This window comes from Melospiza melodia, chromosome 3 (genome assembly GCF_035770615.1).
Source record: "Melospiza melodia melodia isolate bMelMel2 chromosome 3, bMelMel2.pri, whole genome shotgun sequence".
NCBI classification, from domain to species: domain Eukaryota; kingdom Metazoa; phylum Chordata; class Aves; order Passeriformes; family Passerellidae; genus Melospiza; species Melospiza melodia.
Window position 1 is genome coordinate 116,894,943 of NC_086196.1, and position 23,858 is coordinate 116,918,800.

At 38.9% G+C, this 23,858-nt stretch overlaps 1 protein-coding gene across 7 annotated transcripts in view; it reads left to right on the plus strand.

The window, feature by feature from the left end:
- Positions 1–23,858, plus strand: part of SLX4IP (SLX4 interacting protein) — an 83,427-nt gene that overhangs the window by 11,141 nt on the left and 48,428 nt on the right. For all 7 annotated transcript variants that reach the window (XR_010027233.1, XR_010027236.1, XR_010027232.1 and 4 more), the window contains exon 4: positions 21,891–21,980. Coding sequence is in view for 1 of the 7 variants with exons in the window: in XM_063152848.1 (XP_063008918.1) it covers positions 21,891–21,980 (90 nt within the window). In the remaining 6 variants the exon portion in view is untranslated. The remainder of the gene's footprint in view (positions 1–21,890; positions 21,981–23,858) is intronic.

Sequence of the window (23,858 nt, forward strand, 5' to 3'; positions counted from 1 at the left end):
GTCAGCTGTGTATGTTCATTTCTTCAGAGAGATGACTGAGTGAAGGTGGCTCTTGCCAGGCCCTGGTGTCTGGCCCTTGCCATGTGGAGCTCCCCTGTTCTTCATTTCCCTGCTCCAGGGAGTGCAGGGCTTTGAATGAAGCCTACACAAGAGGCAGCTCTGCCTTCTTAGTACACAGCAGTGTTTGCAACTAACTGAAAGCTTTTCATTGGGAAACTGGGAAAAAAGAGTTTGTGATCTATATTGTGTGCTGACGTTTTGAACCAAAATCTTCACTACTGTGTCTTCCTCTTGGCTGTGTACACTTTGCTAGGGAAGTAGGGTCCATTATGAAGCCTTAAGGGCAAGTGCATTTTTCTTGGGTTTGTACTTTTTTGTCTTTGACCTTCACTGAGGGGTCTTTGCTGGTTTTGCTATAGGTGTGTTTAACAGACAGATCCTCTTGCAGGAAATCCTGAATTTGGCAAAACTGAGATTTTATTCCTTTTTCTGTGTAACTTGCTGTGTAATGTGAGATAGCATTCAAGTGGAGAATCACAGTAAAAATGTTTTATCAAAGCTGGTTGCAGAATAGTCAGTTGTTAGTCTCGAGGGAGAGTGAGATCAGAGATAAGGAAGAATGACACAGTGGTTTCCACCCAAGAAAATGTGTCATAGCCACAGAACATTTTCTCAGCATTTTCATATCGTTGATGACTGAGGTTTGTCAAAGTTACTTCAATAATTTTATCCTCATTTTACTCTAAAAAGTTATGTGGTAAGTAAGCCAAACAAAGCTCTGTTCTGTGTGCAAGGTCCTCTTTGCACATCCCTGCTTAGTTTCCAGGATTAGTGCAATGCCTGGTGTATCTGACACCACTCAGCTGGTGAAACAATAGTTTATATAAGGTATAGTTAAATACAGCCTTTCAAGCTTGAGCCAGTGCTCTCCTGTTGTAAACTCTGACGAGTGTCTTTGTTCATTGAATAGCTCAATGATTTAATAGCACTCATAATGGACCAAATATACAGGGCTGTGGTTTATCCTGCTTTGTATCATGCAGATAAAGTCTGAGAGAAGAGCAACCTATAGATCTGAACAGAAAATACTTGCTGAACTTAAGAGTTGGGAAAGAGCTAACTCTTGGGCCATTAAAGAGGCTCTGTTCAATGCCAAAATCCTAGGATGTGACAGTTAGTAGGGTCATGCAGAATATAACTTTCCCTTCTTTATTTTGACATTCCTATTGCATAAAAATAGGAAGGAGAGTCATTGAGCTGGACCAGAGTGTGCTGCCCTGCCATAATAAGGTAATCTTCAGCAGTGGAAAACAAACCTACAAAGAGTTATTCATTCCCTCTGTGGTATTGTCTGCAAGTCTCTGGTTCTCATTTGCCTGGGTGTTAAACTGACACAGTCACAATCCATGGTTCAGGGAATTTACAAACAACTTGGATGATAGGATTAAGCCTGACACATCAAAAGTTGAAAATTAATCCCATAATTTAAAAGAGCAATCAAACAACAACATATTCTTATCCCAAACAATGACTACAGAGAGTTTGATGCATAACATAAAATAGCTGAATAACAGAGAGCAGTGATTAAATCTTTGGCTACCATGTGTGGAATAAAATAGCAACATTGGTTTATAGATGTCTTCAGGAAATTGATAGAATTTGTCACTAGTTTTAAATGTTTATATGTCAATTTATGTGTAGTTCATTAAATTGAACTGAATATTTAATTTTGCTTTTATTGTTTGGTGGAAACGGGGTGGTGTGTAGAGAAGACCTCAAAGGACAAAATAATGTTAAGGAAAATGTGTCTTTGTCTATATCCCTTCACCCTGATAATTGGCAGGAATTTTGCTTTGTAGAATATTTGGAGGATACAGCTAGGGGTAGTTTTTGATTATGAACTGGAAAGAGATTTAATTACAGAAGCTCAGCATATTCTACATAGTTCAGAAAACTCTTTGCTAATTCGAAGCTATTTTCTGTAGGGTTATTAGAGATGGTTCATTTGTTGTTGCTATTTTGGAGAGGCCTACATTATTAAGCATGTAGGTACTGTTGGGGTTTATTCTGGTATAGTAAATTCCTATTTGAAATATGATAGAGATTTGGGGAAGGGAAAATCCAGAGATGAAGAATATAATAAAAAATATTGTAAGTTTAGAAGTGAAATGATACTCAGGTATCATTAGAACCTGCCTTTCTTTATCTTAGGCAAACATCAAGGAATCACAGTGTTTCAAGCTGTACACCTAGAAAGTCACTTAAAGCTCTCTTGTTGGTAGCTGTGCTGTGACAAGGGGAGGTAGCTGTTTTTTATCTACCATTATGAGGCAACATCCACACTCCAAGCAGAGAAAATGAAGTTGGCAAAAGATAATTTCCAGATTTGTAAGTAGGCTAGGGTATTTGAGCTGTTACAAAGTGGTAGGAGTACCAGTGATGATCACAGCCTCCTAAAACCTAATAGAGTACATGACGTTCACTGTGGGCTCCAGATAGGAAACTAGCTTAGAAGGAGAGAATACTTCAAGAATTTTATCCACAGAGATACTGGTGACTTTAACTTGATGCAAGTGGTAGTTTCAGAAAAGGCAGGGTAATGGTACTTAAGAAGGTAAGCTCATTCACCAAGAGCATCTACTCTGTAGTAGTGCCCTAATCCAAATGATCTCTGCTGCTGCTGGCTGCCATCATACTGGTACTGGTTTTGAAATACTCCTTTCTCTTTGGACTGCCACACAGATTTGGTGCTTAGGCCCTGATCAACAAGTGGCTTGCTCACTTCTCTCATTTGACCATCTGCAAGTCAGTTCAGTGACCCTCAAGATGTTTGGATTAGTTCCCTTGTGTTCTCAGTAATGCTTTGGTTTTCCTCAAAGTCTCCATATGTTACTTGTTTAAATGCTAAAGTAGTTAGACATTAGTCCAAATCTGTTAAAACAGAATTCAGTTTAAATGCTGTGTTACCCATTACTTTACTAGTGTGGTGAAAACCAGCAAGGCTTTGTAGTTTTCTTGTGGGCTGTGTGATGGAGGTTCCTATGTGTTATGGGTGAGGATTCCAGGTTTTCCCACTAAGTGAAAACACTGTGAAAATTCCCTTCTGTGAGGGCTCATTCTCAGCAGCGAAAATCTCCCTTGTTGTTATTGTCATGTTTACAGCAGCACTGTAAAAGGGCTTAAAAATCAGGCAGACCCAGGGGGAAGGTGTAAAGGGACAAGTGGCAGGGTCATGGAACAGGCTGTGGAAGGTGTGTCCTATGGGCTGGGAGTAACTGTGGCATCAGCTGTCACCTGTGAGACTGATGGTGAATTGCAGGGGAGCCTGTATGAGTTTTTAAATTGCAGATAAATGCAGATCATAAGCATAAAAATGCAAAAAATTGCCATTAAGTTCCTGAGGAACAGATTGCACATGAACAGGTGATGGGATTGGAATGAGCACTCCAGTACCTGAAGAAAAAGGCAATCTGCCACAGAATGCTTGTGTGTTCTGGAGTTTCCCTCTGTGACTTGTACAGAAGATTTTGCAGTCTGGCATTGAGCAAAATAAATTCTTAGGCCTTCCTTTGTTTGCAGCTGTCCTCAACCAATCTATTAATATTTCTGCACTGGAGCAAAAGCTGGATGTTTACAAATAATTCCACACTGAAGAAATGTGCAGCATAATGCTTTATTTACCCAAAAATATGGGTTCCAGCAGGCAGGCTCCAGGAAGGCAGGCTGACAGCCCAGGAAATCCTGCAGTGCTGCTTGGCTCTGCCCCTGGGACACTTGTGCCAAGGAGCCCCCTCTGAGGAGTGGCATGGGGATAGTGCCCTGCCCTTCTGCCTGGCGTCAGAGCCACGCTGCTTCCTGCAGGAAGCTCAGAAGGACCCCTTGCAAGGGTCATTTACAGTTTGTTTGCAGGGAGTTACCCTCCAGACATATTGCCTTTCTATTGGCTCCTCAATCACTTCTCTAATTGGGGAAGTGTACTTCGAAAGACTTTCGGTGACATGTTTGTTTTTCTTAAAAGCTTATGGAACAGAAACTCAGCCTCATGAGGGATGTGTGTCCCAAATGGAATTACAATGATCCCACAGTGTTAATTCTGTTCATCAGTTATGCTCCTGATTTTTTTCTGTTCTAACATTAATCCTGTAATTTTAGAGAAGAAACTGTTTTGAAGAACATTGCTTTCTGTTCATGTATTAAATTATCAATAAGGTATGAACATGGGAAAACTTAATAAGTTATTTCTCCTTCCCACATATGCAAATGAACAATAGGACCAGAAATCTGTCTCAAACCTTTGGACAAGTGCATTCTCAGTACAACCTTGTACTTTCAATCCTTTTTTTTTTTTTTTTGTTCCACTGAAATCTTAGGAATTTCAGCCATGGGTAGTGAGGTTCACAGATAGATGCTGGAAGGATGAGGGCCTCTGCTTTCTGTTGCTGGCTGTGGCAGGAAGTGTCAATCAGTGTGGAAAATACTGAGAGTTCTTGCATTGAGTGATTGAAGTAAATATATTTTGTTTATTCTGCATACTTGCCCTTTAAAGTTGCATGTTTGATTGCTAGACTTAGGGAGTGAGAAGGTGTGGCAGTTTGATGCCCTTTACCTATTAGCACTCCTTAGCTGTGTGTGAATAGTAAAGCTACTAATTGGTGTCCCTGTAGTACAGGGAGCATCTTCTTAGTGATTTCACAGTGCTCTTTCCTCTGAAAGGCTTTGCTTTTTATCAAAAAGAAAAAAAAATTGTTGTAGGAGATTTTTCCAGTGATTCCTACGTAAATTAGTTACAGCAATTTGTAGCAAAAATCAGCAGATTAGACATTTAAGACAATTAGGAACTACAGCTGTGATATATGTATACTTGTGTACAAATTAGAGTAATTTAATACATTTCATGTGATAAAGCAATGCAAGTGAAATGACCATAGTTTCAGAATCGCGGCTTTTAGCGAAGATGATGTTTGTTATTTTTAATTTCTTAATTTTATTTTCCTTTCTAAGCAGTGTAAAGGGAAGAAAACTTAATTTTTGTGAAATATGAGTCCTCTGTTTACTTTTAGAAAAGCTTTGTTTCCATTTTTTTATTATATTGTAGAAAAGGAAGTAAAAACTTTGTATGTAGGTACATGTATGTTGTAATGCTTGTTTTCAGAAACTCAGATCTCAGTGCTTCTAATATTTGCAGTCTGGCATTGATTGTAAGTATAATAGGTTATTTCATGCTGTTTCTCTTTATGTTCATGGTTATGATACTGAAATGTTGAGACCACACACAGACAACAAAATCTCCAGCCACTTACGCATGTAAACAGTCTGGCTTTTTACAAAGTGGAAAAATATTTCTTGTGCAGTATTTTTAACATGATCAGCATGTTAAGGCTTAATCTGCAACTGTGTCAACATTTCTTTGGCTGTAACCATTAATTCTGTAGCCTCTTGATAATATGTAAAATGTGAGACTGGTTTGTTTACTACTGGGATTTGTCAGCAATTACTGTCTGCATTTAGCTTAGTGCTTTCAAATATATAATAGATCAAAGAGTTATTTTGCATCATCACTGTGGTTTTAGTAAAACAAAGGATGTTTTTCTCCCCAGCTGGCTTTGAGACCTTCAAAGAGCCATTGGAGCAATAATTTCATAAATATTGTACTTATACCTGTTTGATATTGGTAGGCACAGGTACAATACATAATTTACCTTCTGTAGCTGCTCTTTAACAGGAATTTAGCTATAGGGACAGGAATGTACATCTCTTTCAGCCTCAGTTATTGTGAGAACCTGGCATGGCTTCAACGTAGCTGGGAATTTTTGTTTTGCTTATTTTTGTGTAATTAATGCATGTTTTCAGCATTCTTCTTACCATCAGGAACTGCAAGTGCAATGGTCATGTGCGGTATTATCTAAGTGCCAGATCATTTTCATCACAAAGAACTGAGCATTACACGTTCTGATAGACAAGTTCTTCATATGGATATGTATGTATGGAGTTAATTAAGAGTAAGATGGCATAAAAGCATTTTAATGGACAACATATCTGTTTCAAGTAACAAATATTTGGGTTTATATAGTGCCTTTATCTCTGTTCTCAGAGATAATTTATTAACATGTTTATGTATTTAGTTTCAATGTATTTTTGTGGCTTTGCAAGTAACAAAAAGAACGATCTCCCAACCTTATCAGACAAATGTGAAGGACTTTGGTAAGAATTTTTTGTTTAGTTAGAAGTAGGCTGTGAAATCAGTTAAACTTACCACTGCTCCTCAGAAAATTGCCATTAATTAATTCTGTGATCTCAGGGACGCTTGGTTAAGATATATCACCTCAGCTTTTTCTATGACCTTTTACAATTCTGAAGTGCTTGTTTTTCTGTGAGTATTTTACTTAAGAGATATAAATAATGGCACATCAATCCATAATACTGACTTTAATAAATCTCAAAATGCAGGCACTGTAATATGGATAAGGGAAATTGTTGGGGAGTTCAGTTTTAGAGGTAGTCACCTGACAGAATAAGCTTTTATATGAAGCTCTTAAAAGGCAAACCTGCATTTTTAGTTACTATAATAAAGTATTTAATAAATGTGTCAATATTACTGCAGGAGATTAGGAAAGCTTTCAGTTTGTAGATCACTGTGTTTTTATTTTTAAGACTTAAACACTCTCTTAAATGCTTAAATTCTATTGCCCTTTCTCGGCAGCGCTCAAACCAGATGTTTTGTTAAAATTTGAGTTAATCTTTTGCCCAGTAAACCCTAAGATACTGTTTTCCTAAACAGCATATGAACAAAGAGAATCTATGTGTTTCATCATTCCTGTTCTGCTGTCTGGTCCAGTTTCATTTCCTTTGATGAAGAAATGATAAATAGATCTTACAAAGTGAGGCAGCAAAACTATCTCTATCAGTTAGTTAAAATTAAATTCTTGATACTAGTTTTGTTTTCCAAGATTTTAAGCATTTAGCTTAAATGATGAATTTCCTGCTAAGAATTTGTTTAGTAAAAAATTAGTTGAATTTTTGACTTATTTTTTCCCCTGCAAAGGTGTTATTTTGGACATATTTACCAGCTATGTATCCAAGTCTTTTGCATGGTAACAAATCCCAGGCTTTAAGAAGCAGCAGTAATTCTAGATGGAGTTTTGTGATGAGCCCTTTGCCCTTGGTTTGGATATCTCCCCACCAAGTTATACACCTCTGGGGAAATCAGTTTTTAGATTCACTTTTCATTTAGGAAAACCCTCAACTGACAGGGAATCTCCTGTGATCTTGGTGGCCCCTGCTGCACTGGTGATGAGAAGGGGGGAGATTGAGCCTGTTCTGTTTGGGAGAAACGGTGGGATGATTTATTGAAACAAAATTAAAATTAGACAACAAAAAGCAAAAAACCTGCTGAAGATCTTTGTTATTTATGGAGCAGAGCCTGGGGGTAGGTGGCACGGGATGGGCTACAGGGATATTCAGCAGTTTGTGTGAGGAACTGGTGATAGGAGAGCAGTGGAGCAGGAGTGAGGGGAAAATGGAGGGTGGTTGTCAGTGCTGGAGCAGGGATGTGCAGGCAGGGTCAAGCCGAGAACTGGACTAAAAGGTGCAGAGAAGGCTGGGAACAAGACAAGGCATGGAGCAGCAGGAGTAAAACAGGAATTCATAGTGGCTTGATAATGAGATGAGGATTAGGAGCAGTAAAGGATACTCAAACTGGTGAAAAACCTCGGGTGGCAGGATGAATTGGTTGAAAAGCTGTTTTCAGCCACTTGGAGCAGGGAGGAGAGCAGGAATATCCAGATGTCGGAAGGTGTAAATTCTCAGGGATGATGGGCACAGCTGTCTGGTTTATGTTTTGTGTTCCCCTGTGCCCCCCAGAAAGAGAATGTAAGGCCCCTGAGGTGTCCCAGAGTGGCAGAATGTTTTATCCTTGCCCAGTACTAATCCAAAGGAAGGCTGATGGTTTACTGCACGTTAATTGTGTTGATCCAGTCAGGGCAGATGTCTGTGGGCTGCCAGTCCTGCCCGTTTCCCGGTGGGAGTCAGTGTGTCAGCAGATGGCAGATTTTCCTTTTTCAGTTTTCCACCTGCCCTTCCCAAGGTTGTACTCAGAGACCGTTTAACTTCATAAATGTACTTGTAGTCATCAAGGAGCATGGGTGGTGTCCTTGGCCTTTTTGTAAGTCATTCTGTAGGATATTGTCATTCTGTTCTATTATAGCACTGCTTTACTCTGCCCATTTTCATACAGTTATAGAAAATAGTTCATACAAAAAGGGTGAATTTCTCATGACACCTTTTAAGCACTTGTACATTTACCTGAATTTTTGGACAAATACTTGGTTGATAAAATTGAAGTTTTGTTGTGGATTGTTGTTACTCTTCAGTATTTCTCTGAAAACCTAATGAAGGGAGGCTGAAGGGTATATTGAAAAACTTTAAAGCCAGCAAGATTTGGAGCATCTAGCACTCCTGCCATGTTGTAATCATTAATAATGATTTAAATGTTTACACACCCTGATCTCTATTGTTCTCTTTGATGTTAATTACATTACAGCATATCACAAGTTCATTCTTCATATCAGGCAAATAAGGAAATATTTCCTCTTCATTTATCTGTGTCCCTTAGCAACACAGTAGGTCTTATGCATTGTTGAATAACATGTGGTTTTGCTGCCTTTGCTATGTACAAATGCTTGTCTTTCCATCTTTTTAAAAAACCCTGAGTGGAACTTGGTTACTAAATTCAAGCAAAAAATAATGGAAAGATAAATATATGGCCATAGGTGACTATAACGAAGCTTAGTAGTGTTCTTGGACATGTTAAAGCTAAGTCTTTCTTTTTTCTTCTTTTTGTCTTGCTCTTATTAATGTGAATCAGATTAAATGGATGGTGTGATCACTTGTTCCTGTCTCTGTGGTTCCTGACATCCAGGAGCTGTAATCTGTCAGGTGCTGTCATCTCTGTTCTTTCATTCCTTTTACCAAAGACAGTTGTGCAGCTAGCATACTATCAATTTTTTAAATTAAAAAATGAGCTGTTGCTTTCCAAAGGGTAATCCCCTTTCAATCTGTGAAGTAGGTGTGGTTTTTTGGTTTGTTTTTTTTTTTCTCCCGTTGAAATTAATGGGGAAAAAAATGTAGGTTTTTAAACCTAATTTATCCGGAGTACACTTTTCTATGTGGCCCTTAAAAAGGATGCAGACTTGCAGGATGTGAAATTTCAGCCATATCTGTTCTAGCTCTGCAGATATTGTCAAAGTTCCTTAGTTGGCACAGTCCTGTCTTTGGTAGGTGATTTTTGTAGCATGTGAGGCTTCAGCCTTTGGATTTGCCCTGTGGTTCTCACACTTAAAGTTGTATGACAGGGTTGGTTTTGTAACCAGTGAAATCAGATAATATTTGTAGCATCTGCTGTCATGTATTTTAGTGTGAAATTCCTGACTGCTGGTAGGCATTGCTTAGGTTCCATCAGCAGTGTAAGTGCTGTGCACAAAGAGGCAGCGTGGCCTCTGGAACACAGTGCATTTCCAGTAGAGGGGTACAGGTCAACGTTGTACCAGGAAGGAAAGAAACTTTTTGCCCTGTAATATTATCTGTCAGTTGGAGAAATGCTGAAATGCTTCACAGGTCTGTTCATCTGCTGCCTGCACAGGGCAAATCCTACTGCTGCACTGCCTTTAGAAGAGAGGGGAAGTCTCTATTCCCTACAAATCATCGTGAAATTCTTCATGAAATTCCCATCTGAAATCAGCAAAATGCATGTGGAGTTTTGCTGTTGAAGCTGATTGCAAAGTTTTTAAATGTTGAGAGTTCCTCATTTTCCGGGATTATTGTAAATTTTATTTGACTGTTTGAAAAATTTAATCAGGAATGTAAAATTCTACTGGACCTACAAGCCTAAAGATACTGAAGGATAAGTTTTGTCCACAAGTACAGCAATTGTCAGTCTCTGTGTGTGTCTGTATACTTGTTCTGCATCTATGCAGAGCTGTTACAATGGCAGAATCCGACCATGTCTTTTAAAAATCTGGTTTTTTTCCATTGCTTCTACTATTGGTATCCTTTGTTTTAGTGACATGGATTGGATCATTAATGACATTTTAAAAAAATAGTTTTTCTTAAGCATCTATATCCAGAAGTGCTTACAGAAATCTTTATTAACTTAAAAGGAATTCTGAAAACAAGAGAATTAAACATAATGCAGCATTATAAAGACTGTAATCTTAAAATCTGCTTCTGTACTATGGAAAATGGATCTTTAGTTCTGCTGTTTCTATATGTGTGAAAGTGCTGTTGGCAGATAAGGTTTACAGCTATAGATTTATGGAGAATTTTCTTCTAAAATTCCAATTCTAACATTCTTTCTTGTAATATTGACCTGTACGGATATTTGAAGCAGTTACTACTTAATTTCCCATGCATATTGAGTGAGAGCACTGTTTGAAAAGCCCAGGAAAGCAGACCTAAATACAAATCTCATACCATCAAAATTTCAGTGGACTCTGGCAGGTTACATTTCTTTCATACTTGTGTGTTTCCTTTGAAAGAAAACCATACCCAGATGGTCGTTGCAAGATGCTGAATGAAGCCAGTAATTTTATGTAAGCATGTGAGTTCATAGCCCTGACAGAATTCCTTGTTTGGGTGCAGGATTTTTTGCCGAGGGTTTTTTTTTTCATTTTTATCTCTGCACTGTTAAATGAAGGCAAGTTGAGGGTAAGATTATCTGCAAGGTCACAGAGAAACTTAAGGCATGATGGGCAAAGGATCCTTACCAGGTTGGAGCTAGAAATAAACACAAAGGGAAGGATAGGGCCATACTGATAGTTATAAATTAAGTGTCAAGGTCTCAAATCTGGGAAGGGATCATCAGAATTTATAAAGTTCTATTTAAATAGTCCATTCTCCTCACTTCAGACATCTGTTACTGGTTATTGTTTGAGTGACCACCATGTACATTATACAAAAAGGAATGTGTTTTTTGTAAGATCTCTGCTAATGTGGCAGATAAAATCCCAGTGTTTGATAGCAGTGCCAAAGGGCAAAGAGGTGCTGAACAATATTCCTCATCTCTACCATAACTTTCCTTCCTGGAAAAACAGGCTTTGACAGTGGGAAAATGAAGACTGAGATAAGGAGAAGTGGAAAGAGGCTTGGGAACTGAGAGTGATATAGACCAGAACTTGAGCAAGCAGGGGAAAAAGTCTTCTCTTGGGCTGATGCACCAATTTTTTTTCTTTTTTTTTTGATTACAAATAGGAGTTCTATCTCCATGCTATGGCAATAAATTGAAAGGACTAGCAAGCTAAGAAGCTAAGGAACAGTTGTTTGTGTTGGCATGGAGTGTGATCTGGGCCTAGTTTTTACATCTCTAGCAACTGATTGTTGCACTGGTTTTATTAATGCAAATGCTGCATCAGTCTCAAGATTTCATTTTTCAGAGGAGCAGTATTGGAACTGATGATAATGATTTGCTTACTCAGGAGAGATGAAGCAGTTGACAGTGCTGGTTCTCTCATTTTTATTGATTATGGGCATTAAGTTTCAGTACAGAAAGCAGGCAAGTTTGTTGCCTTTAACTCTATTTCTTTTACCCTTGGAGAGCTAAGCAGGTGGATACAGGTTATGGGAAATTAGGTGTGCTGCAGACATGTTAAGTGATTCAGTTTTAATTTTCCATTTTAACATCTTGCTTGGTAGACATAAACATTGCAATTAAGCAAGATTTAATTCAGCCAGTTGACATCTTAGATACCCGATAATAGATGACATAGCTGAAATTATTGAGCTGCTCTGTGCTGTCAGTTTTACTGCAGCCCTTACCTGTTTAGAAGATGCATTAAGGAGGAATTTTGACCTTGGCAGGTGTAGAAAAAGTCAAATTTAAATTCAGGAAAATTTTCATGGAAGAATTAGGCAACCTATGAGAGCTTTGTGCAATAGGGTTACAGATGGAGCAGGGAGAAAAAGAACCTGATGAATGTACAAATATATGTAATTTTTGATAGAAAATGATAAAAATAAGAATTTTAAGGGACTGTTTTACAGAAAGTGGAATTTTTTCAGCAGTTTAGTTCATTATAGGGGGAATATGGAAGACAAGTGAAGCCGAATTAGCCTCCTGAAGGAGAAGGCATTACCTTAAGCATGATTCTCTGTATTTGCACACAACAGGACAGGATGCTAAGATGCATTTGTAGAATTTTGCTATTTACTTGTATGTTCAAAAGCTGACCTTTTTGAAACATATGTATTGACTTTGGAAACTAATTTTCCAGTATCATCATGTTCTCAGCTGCAAAAGAAACAACAGGTATTAATATAGTTTATGAATTTATTTAGTCTTAGTTAATTTGTACTCTGCACTGGAATAAGTACACAGAAAGCCACCTTTTAGAATATGTGTGAAGAATAAACTTTGCCAGATGTTGCTTCTGTTAAACTATCCTTGCGCCATGTATGTGAGAGTGCCTTGAGTGATAGGAATAGAAATTTGTCAGTTCAGTGTCTGACATCTGTGTTGGGCAAATTAGCACAAACTCCAGGGGGCAGAATGAACGATATGGGAATCAGTGGAACCTGTTGGGAAAAAGTCAAAACACCCATTGTAACAGAAGCCATATGCATCACAGCCCTCTGGCGTCTTTACAGGAGGGAGTGAGTGTAAGGAGAGGAAATGTGGCTGCCATAACCCTTTCAGATCCCCCAGAGGGGATGGACAAGGGCCTTCACCAAAGGCTGAAGGTGAGCTGAGGGACAAGGTCCATGCACAGATTCCCTGGCTGAAGGGTTGGAGGCAGCACTGGAGCTGAACAGGGAGCTCTGGGCAGATGCTGGATTTGTACCAGCCCTGAACAGGGAGCTCTTGGGCAGATGCTTCTCTGAAATCTTGGGAGCATGTTGTTTGTATTACTCTTCATAATAGGTGAAAATGAGCAATGTGTTACCCATGATGTCTGTATATTGTGTTTCGCACAAGTGTTTTTCCTAGGGCTTTCATGATAGGATTGACCACATGTGAATATAATACCTATCAGTGCACTTAGTGTGAAAAAGAATTAAAGAAACCAGCAAAGCCAGTTAGAGATTACACTCTGCTTATGTAAAGTACTGAATTTGTTTCTGTAAATGTTTGTTTTCATGTTAGAAACAATCACACTTTGTTTGGATCTTTCTTTCTGCTATTGGAAGAGACTGGAGTAAATTAACTGATTTTAATAAATTTTTAGAAGAAAAATGGTCAGAACTTCCTAACCTCAGAATCTGAGTTTGTGGGAAGAGGAATATTTGCAGAAGGATTCACTTTTATGAATTAGAGGTCTTTGTTGTGGCTGCTGGGGACACATAAATAAATATTGATTAACCTGTGCAATGTAGTGCTGTACTCACCTGCTTCCCTTAGAGGTCAGTGTGGGTTCCTGGGGCTCCTGAAGGGCCGTGCTTGGAGCAGAGTCAGGTGCATTTTTCAGCTGCATCTGATTTAAGTTAAGGCCTTGTGATGCGGCACCTGCTTCTCATTGCCCTGCTCTCCTGCCAGGGATCACCAGTTCAGTTTGTCAGGAGAGATATCTGAATAGGCACTCCCTGTTTATTGCTCTCAGACTCGGTAGGTGCTGGGCTGCCTTTTACAACTGATGGTGAATCAAAACTGTTTGAGGCAGGGGACACTTCCACTGCTCAGCTGTGGTTGGTGCTGCCCTGTGGGAGATGTGAGACAGAGGCAGTCAGGAGCAAGGACAGACACATGGGGAAGGAGCTCCGTTTGGACGTCATGTTTTAGTCCCAGGAGCCTTTCTGGTGACAAACACTCCAACAGCTACCTTCCACAGTCTATTCTTGCCTTGCACCAACTCCTCAGTGTTCAACTCTGTTCATATTTTACATATTTTTATAAATTACTTGTTGCTCCTATTCTTTTTTCTTTTTATTTAAGCATAACATCTATTTAATATATACTCTGTTCAATGCCAGATTAAATGATTTTTTTTTTCTTGGACATTAAAAAAAATTATGTCCCTTTGCTTGCCAGTTGTTAATTCCTTGAGGTTTTTGGTGATCTGTTTCCATTTTGAAATATGATGGATTCTCCATCATCTGATTCTGCTTTTTCAGCAACAGGATTTAGCACATCACTTGTTCTTTTGGAAGACTCATCTATTTCTTCCCTTGTACCTCTGTGGATAAAGCATCAAATATTTTGTTGAACTTTCCTCCTCTGCCCTGTGTTGACTTAATATGCTCCCACTTAATAGAAGGATTTTGTCCAAAGGGTGTCACTTGTGTAATATGCCTTTTTCAGCATGAGTCACTTTTTTCTTATGCTGTTTCTGAAAAAGCTTTCTTGCTGTTCTGAAACTTTCCTGGCTGGGTTTAGACAAATTAGTTAAAATAGAGAGTTAAAAGTACTTCTTTTACGTACTTGGAAAATGTAACATTTCAACCATTTCAGTAAATTTAACAATATTAAGAAGTTTGGCTTGCTACACTTTTTTAGCAAATAAAAATACTTCTGCTTTATGTATTTGTCTTAAAATCTGATCATGTGCAATTAATTTATCTTGAATCTGTTAAATTATTTTGGCATGAAGATTGAGCATCTGCAGATATTTTAGCTTGAAGCATGGGCTGCAGATGTTGGGTTTGGTTTTGTGCTGCCTCCTGCTTCCCCGTTCAGTAGCTGTGTGCTGCGGTAGGTAAGGCTGTCACGAGAGGCAGGGAGGGAAGGCAATTCCAGAGCAGGTGAGGCCTCGTCTCTTAGAATAAAAAGGAATCTCAAATAATTGCAAAGTTGGACATGTGGAACAGTTTCCTGCTTGGGACCTGCCCTCACTTCCCCATTCTGTTTTTGTGAGAGGGAAGTCAGCCCATCCCTGCAGCTGTTGGACAAATAACTCAGAAATACATTCATGGGTGCATCATGTGCTGGAGAACTGCTGCTCCTTCATCCCAGCAATGGGCCCGTTACCTTGTGAAACAAACACTGTGGTTTGCCTCTGCTTCACCTTACAGGAAGCTTGTAAATTGTGTTTTTGTGCTATCTGACATCTGCTTTTATTTCCTCTGACAGTTTACATCAGAAGATACTGAGGGTGGTGTCTCCACCTAATTTTTATTGCACTTCATTTTCTGGTATATGCAGAAAGTCATAAAATCAGGTGGTACATTGCTAATTTCCTCAGCCCTCTTGTATGGTGGCTCTTTTCATGCTGAACAAATCCATCAGTAGCTTGCCAATACATACTTGGTGATCTTTTTTTGATGCTTTAAAGTCTGGCAGATTAATATTAAAATACAGCCTGTAAAGCATGTATGGGAAAACCTGTGAAAATCATTTAACAAGTTGAATGTCTGAAAAAGGCCCTTAAACCTTTTTATTACTGGCTCTAATTTCTTTAAAAATTAGGTATTATCATGTTACAATTAGCCATCTTTAGGAGTTCTGGAAGCTTTAGTAGTCATTGCAGTTGTTTTGATACCTATTGCTGTAGGACCTGATAATTACAAACCGAATAATTCAGCCACGCAGAGTGTTTTGTACAAGTTCCTTGTCCTTTTCACCTGGGGAAGAAACAAAATCCCAGGACTAACTTTGTAGAACCTGAAAGAATGTCCCCAACTCCAGTTTAGTACAGCAATGACAAAGCAATTCTTCTCATGAATTACCAAATCCATAAGAGCAAGTTTTTGTCATTATTATTATTGATAGCTCAGGGTAAGAGCTCGGTAAGGTAATAATATTTGTCTGCACCCACTTACCTATCATCAAGGGATACACAAGAATATGGTATCCTGTGGCACTTTGTTGGTGTGGCCAAGCCCTAGGAAGTGTCTTTAAAAATTTACAATTAAGAGTTAATTGTATTTGGGTAGATTGTGAACATTTTCACCTCCTCAGTTAATATGGCCACTCACATTTCCCAGCTTGCAGTGGATGAAAGCAGGTTGTTGCAGACATGGGTATTTCATCATCGCTTGCTCACAATGATTCAAAAAATACCATCCTTTTTAGAATAATACTTCACAACAAGAGGATGAAAGCAGCTTGTTGGAATCTCAAATTATCTTTTTATTATCTTGAGCAAATAGTGTGCTGCTATTTCTGTTTTTCTGGATCAGTCCTGACACAGGCAGGGACATGGTATATCCTTTCAAAATGATGGTGAGATTGCACTGTTACTTGGAGACTTAGCCCCAAGGAAAAACTTGCTTTTTGCAATTGTTTGAGCTCCAACTATATGACTCTTTTCAATATGTGGGCTACAAAACCACCTACGGAATTGGGATCAGGCAGCACAGATTGACAACGTAAATTAAGCTTAATTCTCTCATGCAATTTAAGCCTTTTTCAACGTTGTACCTGATAGAGCAGTTCTCCAGGACCAGTTCATATGTTTAGATTAAGTAATTACTGCTTAGCCTGGCTGTGGGTGATGAACTGGAGGCTCTGTTTGCGCTGCAGCATTCTTCTTGCTAGAAACATGCAGCTCCTTTCCCTCAGCAGGTATTGGGTTTTCTGAAGGAGTTGTCTTCATTAACTTATTTGAATCTGTGTATTTGGGTGGATTGCTCACTGTTAACGTGCTTTTAACAGCAGTGTGTTAGTCCTCAGTTTGAAAGTCTCCAGTATCACACACAGCTCCATCAGATCTGAAGTTCCTTAGTGTTTTTTATGTTTTCCTAAGGGTTGAATCACTCACAAGTATTTCTTGTTTTCTTTTCCCCATCATTTCTGAAGTTTAATATCCTGTCCATCTGCATCTGTTAAGAGTCTAATGCTGCCTTGATGTTGCATCCTAGTCTCAGGAGTTGTCAGGCCACATTTATCAGAGGATTGTTCTAAAGGCTTGTTCTCTGCTTACCCCTCTTTGCTTGGCATGGAAACCTCTCAATGGGATCTTAATGTGCCTATAGCTTATTGATTGAATTTTCAGATAACTGCTTCTTCTCTTCCACTAAAACACCAGAAAATTAAGCACTCCTCATTTCAGGAATTCCTCATACATAAACTGTTCTTCTAAAAAAAGCAAGCCAACCGCTTGTGAAAGATTACTTAGATATAATTTGTATGCAGGTTGTAAAAGGGGAATTTCCTCCCTGCTTTTGGAAAGTCTGACTGCCTTTTAGATTGTCCAATTCCTGCTGAATCTGTGTATAATTTAGTGCAGCTATCTTTGAGGATAGATCTTCTATTTAGAACCATTATAGCATTGCCCTTGATCTGCTGCTCCCTTTTTACTGTTGCAGTGATCCCATAGATCTTTGAAAGCAGGGAATTGAAAAGGTCTAGGTGATGTTAGCTGATGGCTATAATCCTTCTTTAATAAGAAGGATTTATTTGTTGAAACAACTTCAGGATATAAATTTATGACAAAGTACGAGCTTTGTACAATTTCCAGAACCAAGCAGCTCTTATCCAGAAAAAAGGTCAAAAGTGGAATATGCCCCTTTTCCTCTCTGACATTTGCATCATATTACTTGAGCATTTTGAAGAGTGGACTTGTTACATGATTTCCTAGAGGGATTCTGCTTTTGGCTTCTTCTGGAGGCTTCTCTCATCTGTTCTGCTCTGCTGTTGTATCAACTGTTGAGAATTTTTTCTGTAATTGTCAATTGCTCTTCTTAGGTGAGTTCCTGATTAATCTGGTGACAGCAAAACTATTCACTGGTGACCTGTTAGTGCCTAAATCTCCTTCCCTCTGAAACCGAGAGAGAAATATCTTGCTTTGAGCATTAACCAGGGAAACACTATTTTCATGCAACCTTCCTGCCTGGTGGAAAAAAAAATTGTATTATTTTTTCCCCCTTCTTCTCCCTCTGATTTGCCTTTTTTTTTTTTTTTACCCTAGAAGTATGACACCCCCCCCCCCCAAAAAAAATATGACAACAAAAGAACAGTTGAGATTCTCAAGAAAAATACGTGGAAAAGTCATACACATATCAAATTGTAACTTTATCTACTTAAAAGAATGAGAAATGTACAGTGTTAGCTGTCACCAAAATTCCTTTATCATCTCATAGCCATCAGCAGTGGTGGTGGCATAAATCCCTATCCTAACTCCTGTATTTATACGGGTTGAGGCATTTAAGTGTCCCTATGGTTTGAGAAACTGTGTGTAACCTCAAATCTTGTAAATGAAAGTTAATGTTGTGTAATGACAAATATGTCTTTTGTGCTGTATGCTCACTATGCTGCCTCTTGCTATTGCTCTGTAAGAGGAAAAAGTCAAAATATTGCAAATCCTTGGTGCTAATAGTATAAACAATAGGAAAACACATAATTTTCTTTGGGATCACAAAGATAAAGGAGGAGAATAAACTTCTAATAAGCCTGGAAAATGTAAGTTTTTTTATAATACAGTTGGCACAGTACAGACCAAGGATTAATTGGTCATAATTATACTCTGTTGTAGATATTAGAACTCACTTGACTCAGTGCAGAACACTTAGTGATTTTCAGAAAGAATTTAGGATGGAAAATATTCAAATTTTCCTTTTTATTTTAAGACAAGATATTTCGCATAAGCTTATGTGTGGTTTATTTTATTTTTTTCCCACAAAATCTCTTGGCCCTGCTTTTGCATTCTGGAGAGTGATATGTCCTATCAATTTTGTCACAGTGCCAGAAAGGGCTTCCAGTGACATTTTTGGAGTGGTCATTGGGATCAAGTCTATCTTTTTTTTTTTTTAACTATAGATATCATCTAAGACTGGAGAACAATTCTCTCTGTAACAACAGTCGCACAGTGCTCAGGGAAGAGGGAACAGTAGAAATAAACAGTTCCTGTATGTTCATCATGGAGCAGTTTTAGAGTTTTGAGTGTGTGAGGGTTGCAGCTGAGCTCCTTCCTGCCCATCGCAAAGCCCAGCCAAACTCTGGTGTTTCTGTTCCAACTGAGCTTCAGTGAGTTCTGACCCTCCAGTCCACATCCATAATCCCAGCAGTGGGGAGCCCTGAAATGTGTCTTGGGAGGCTGGCTCTGCACTCGGAGTGCTGGAACTGAGGACAAGCCCACCCTGGTCATAAGGACTGCTTTGATGCTGCTCGTGTGATGCAGTTTATAGAAACAGCAGCATCCATGTTGAAGCCCACTGATTGTAAAAATGGGTATAGCAATAAAAAGTATTGATGTGGGTTTATTTACTCATTCTGGGTTTTGCAACAATAGTTCACCATCTAGCATGTGCTGCTTTCAAGGTTTCAGCAGGTTATGGGCAGATGACTTTGCTTGAATGACCACTTTGTGTTGGGTTTTGTTCTGTTTACATTACATTTCTGGTTATATTTTCAATTTGTAGAGTCTATGAAGTGTTTAATGTATTTGTATAAACAATTTGATTTCTGAAAAGATGTTCTGAATTAAATGCCAATGCTGTACAACAATACACTAACAACATTCTGAGATCATTTAAAGCTCTTTGTTTAGTAACACAATGAATGTCATTAGACTGTTACAGTAAGAATGTGAACATTAAAAACAGCTTGTGAAAATGAAGTTTTTGAAACCTAGAATTATGGGGGATATCAACTTGGAGCATCTGCTTCTGTCTTTAATTTTTGAGTGAAACATTTTCCTATTGATTCTTGACAAATGTGTTTCCCATCAAATCAGGCATTCAAGTTTCAGTTTTTACAATAACACCTCAAAAAACAATTTTCAGTGCAAATTTTGAGATGGATGTTGAAAGCGTGAAATTAAAAGTTGCCGTTCTTTTTGTTTGCCTCTCAGTTGTGGTACTTAGGAGCCACGAGTTGCATCTTGCAGCCACACTGACTGGAAACACTTCATTTCCACTAAAATAAAAGCGAGTATTTTCATGGAATTGCATGTCATCAGAATAAAAATAAAACCAGAAACTTCTGTAAGAGCATCAGATCTTCTAATATAAACTGTGTACATTTTTCCTCCACTTGCCTCTGTTCCCTGCCATTTTTTGTATTGGCATTTATTGTGTACTTGTCCTTTGCTGCTGGAGCAGCCCAGGTTGTATTGAGCTGCTCAGAGCTGTAGCCTGTGAAGGCACAGGAAGCAGAAATGCAGGTGTAGCTCAGGAATGCAGGGGAGCCTGCATGGGAGCTGTCACTCAGATCAGTCCAGCACTCACCAAAAACAGGAGGTGGAGAGGCACGGGAGGGGCTGCACTCATGTTCTCTGACTCCCCCTTCTCCTCTTTGCCTGTGCCAGTGGTGCTTCCCTGTGTCCTGTCCCAAAGCTGCTCTGACTGTGGGGCAAAGCTGTTGGCTGTTGGCTAGTGAAATATTTCCAGGTGTGCTGTCTACAAAGAAGAGTGCTCCAAAGCTCAGAGGGACAGAAAGCGTCCTTCCATTGGGAAACCTGGACTATTACAAAGATTCATGTGCTATTTATATCTGTTTTTTCTTTGAAGCACAACAAATGTTTGGTGTGTTTGTAAAATTTTCAAGATAATTTTAACTGTTCCATTGAATAGTTTTGAATGTGGTTCATTATTTTCTTTTTTTCCAATCGTTTCAAGATTGGCGACTGAGACAAACAGTGCCACTCAGAAGAAAATAATTACAAACATTCTGTCTCCTTGAAAAACAGGTCTATACTTTGTATCTGTATCTGTGTATAAAGTTTTCTAGTCAATAGAAAATGATACCAGTTAACATGGAGCATTTGATAATTTGAATTTTCTTGATGTATCAACTACTTGTTTGTTGTTATTAGTGCTGAACCATGAATAATTTACTGGCTTTCACTTTATAATCTGCAGCGTCTCCTAACTTTGAAGTTCAGTAGTCAATTTAAAGTTTGCTGGAGCTGACTAATGATTCACCAGAGATTTTTGTGAGATATTTTGTCATCCATTTAAAGCTTGGAAAAGTCTGCTGTGGCAGCCATCTGGCAATTCTTGGTTCTCTGGAGGAAAGAGAAGCCTTTTGATACAATAGATCAAAGCATTCTGCTCTTTCAGTGACTGATACCTATAAGTAACTTAGAAGTTTCTCAAAGTTATTTCACAATGCCTGTCTCGTTTGCCAAACTTTTGTATTGTAGCTACAATACAATATTGGCCATGAATTACATTTTAATTATATTTGAATCATTATTTAGAAACTTCTGTTTGCAGTTGATTTACAGATCCGAGTGTTTATTAACCAAGAGATTTTAAATTTAACGAATATGCTGTTATGATCAGTAAAATTAATGCTAAATCTTTTTGCTCTTAGTGCTAATGGTATAGGTAAGGGTGCTCTCAGCAACTGTACTTGTGCTACAGCATAAGCCTGAGATATAGGTGCGCCTGTCAAGGAGTTTCAGAAATAGCTGATGTGTCTTGGCATGTAGCTGTATCATCCTAATAACTGTAATAGGTGAGCCTGATTATTGAACCATTCAAAGTGCACGTTACAGATGTGCTAAGTGCCAGATATCCACTGACAAGTCCTTCAGACTTGCTCATCTTTACATAAGGTAGCTTGGAGAAAGGAAAAGACTTCTAAGATGCTGAATTTTTAGATAATAAATTTCAAGCACCAACCAGATAATTAATGTGGTGCCAAATTTTCAGAAGTAGAACTATGTGAGTTTGGTGAAGGAATAGCTAATTTTTCGCACATTAAAATTTGCTTGAACTCAGATTTAAAAGAGGCATTTAGGTAGCAGAACTAAATTCCACATACTTGTGCTTGTCATATGAACACTTCAGTGAGCTATCCAGGATAGGTCTGGTGCTCTTGTTCCTTGTTAAGTCCAAAAACAATGATAAATTTGTAATTCCATACTTCATAAACTTCCATGATTTAATGTTCTGCCTGCTGTAAGTCTGAATCAGATACATGTGCTTACCTGATTATCTCCCTGTCTGCTTGACATGTGCTTCTGTGCTTCTTAGCAGCTACAGTTCAACATGTTTTTTCTTCTTTTTTTTTTTTTTTCCAGTGTGGGAACTTTGCTGTCTTGGTGGATGTTCATATTTTGCCTCAAGGCTCCAGTAAAGACACCAGCTGGTTTTCAGATCATGAGAAAGAGGTACAACAAATATCAATTCTACTTCAAAAGTGTATGGCTGCAGGGAAAAAGTTGGATTGCCTTGAACTGTTCAGGATTTTTCAGTGTTAGGAGAATATTGTTAGTTATACCTAACCATCAGCTGTTGCCATGGGACCCCTAAGTCAGCCATATGTGCTATTTGGGTCACCAATGCCCACTTTAAATTTGCTTTTTAATTTTTAAACTCTGTGTGTGCACATTCATGCATGCATGTGTGCTGTGTGTATTCTTGTGACTTAACATTTAATTTAAAAATGTTTCTCAGAATGCTTGTAAATTATCCTGAGTGATACAAACCAGCTTGTGGCAGGTATCATTTTGATGGTGAAATATCTTCCTAATAATTTTTTTCTCATTCTGAGAATTGTAAATGATGTTGCATTTAGAGAGTGCAAGAAAACATAAATATGCAAGATAAACCATAGTAGAACTGTTGCCTTATATGAAAAGAAACTTCCATTATTTTTAAGTGTCACGTGTATATCCTGATGAAATAGTGGGAAATCAGTGAGCAGCAAAAGTCTGTCTGTAGCTTTGATCAGGCTGCAGGGAATCACAGAGGAGCTTGTGCTGTGTCTGGCAGGAGCTCTCCTGGGTGGGAACGTGAGAAGCTCCCTGCTCCGCTGAAAGGGAGGGCAGGACGTGTTTGGGATGCCTGCGCACTTTCCCGCAAGTCTCCCTTACGGCACTTTCAGCAGATAGCTTCCCCAATAATGCCATCATTAACTTGTCACTGCACAGCCCCAGACATCCCAGAGTCATACATTTCAATGGAACTGAAAGAAACAATGCCTTCGGATCCTGAGGGAGCAACAGCACAGTGTTTAGCAGCATGTGGTTCATCTGATTTGTGCTTTATTAAGCACAGGAATAAGAAAATAGGAAAAATCGCTCGGATTTCTTTTTTATGGCTAAATGAATGCTCATTACCTTTTCTGTTTTATAACAAGTTTTGCTCTCCTGGTTATCTGAGTTTTAAATGTTTTCAAAATGTATTTTGTAAGACTGCCAAAACAAAAGAGATGAATTTCAGGAAATTAGCTCATGATTGATTTAATAAAGAGGCATGACAGGACAGCATTCGGTGCATTTCTATGACTGCATGTTTCAAGAGAAGTACAAAGGTTGCATATTTTCAGCAACTGAGAAGTGTGAGTCAAATAGCTTTGCAGTTCACTTCCTGAAAGTCCTATGCAGAATCTCTGTGAAAGTGAGGGGAGAAAAGGTCCTAAAGAAAGATTATTCCAATGTATTTTTTGTGAGAGCTTTTACATGTTCATCCCAAGTGGTTTTCTGCATTTTTGTTGTTTCCAAACTCTGAAAAATGCTCGTGGTGGTGCGGCCCTCTCTGGCTGTCTGTGGGAAATGTGGATGCCTCTGTAACAAACAATTCCTGCTGATCCCTGCTTACCCTGGCTGGAAGTCATCAGCTTGAGCTCCAGGACCCTGGTGCTGCTGTCCCAGCGGCCCTTTGGCTGCTGCTGCCTCGGAGCACGGGCTGTGGAGGGCAGGGTGGAACTACCCCAGTGCCCAAAGCACGGCCCTGGAGCGAGGGAATACGGCTGGGTGTTGGAATCTGCACCGTGGCACACTGCTGTGGCCAGCTGCATGGGGAGGACTCCTGGCCTTGCTGCAAGATGCTGCAGGTTTCCCTCTTTCTGCACTCCAATTTCCCTGCCCTTTCTTCCACACTCCTTTTCCCCTGGAATGGCCAAGTCACAGTTTTATCTTTGCTCTCTGAGGTCTGTATGGTTCTTTGTGGGGAGCCATTTAAATAACATTTCCATAAGGCTGACAAGTGAAATATGTTCCATGTAAATGAAGGAAGTGCAAGGTAATGTTTATTGCTGTGGAAGG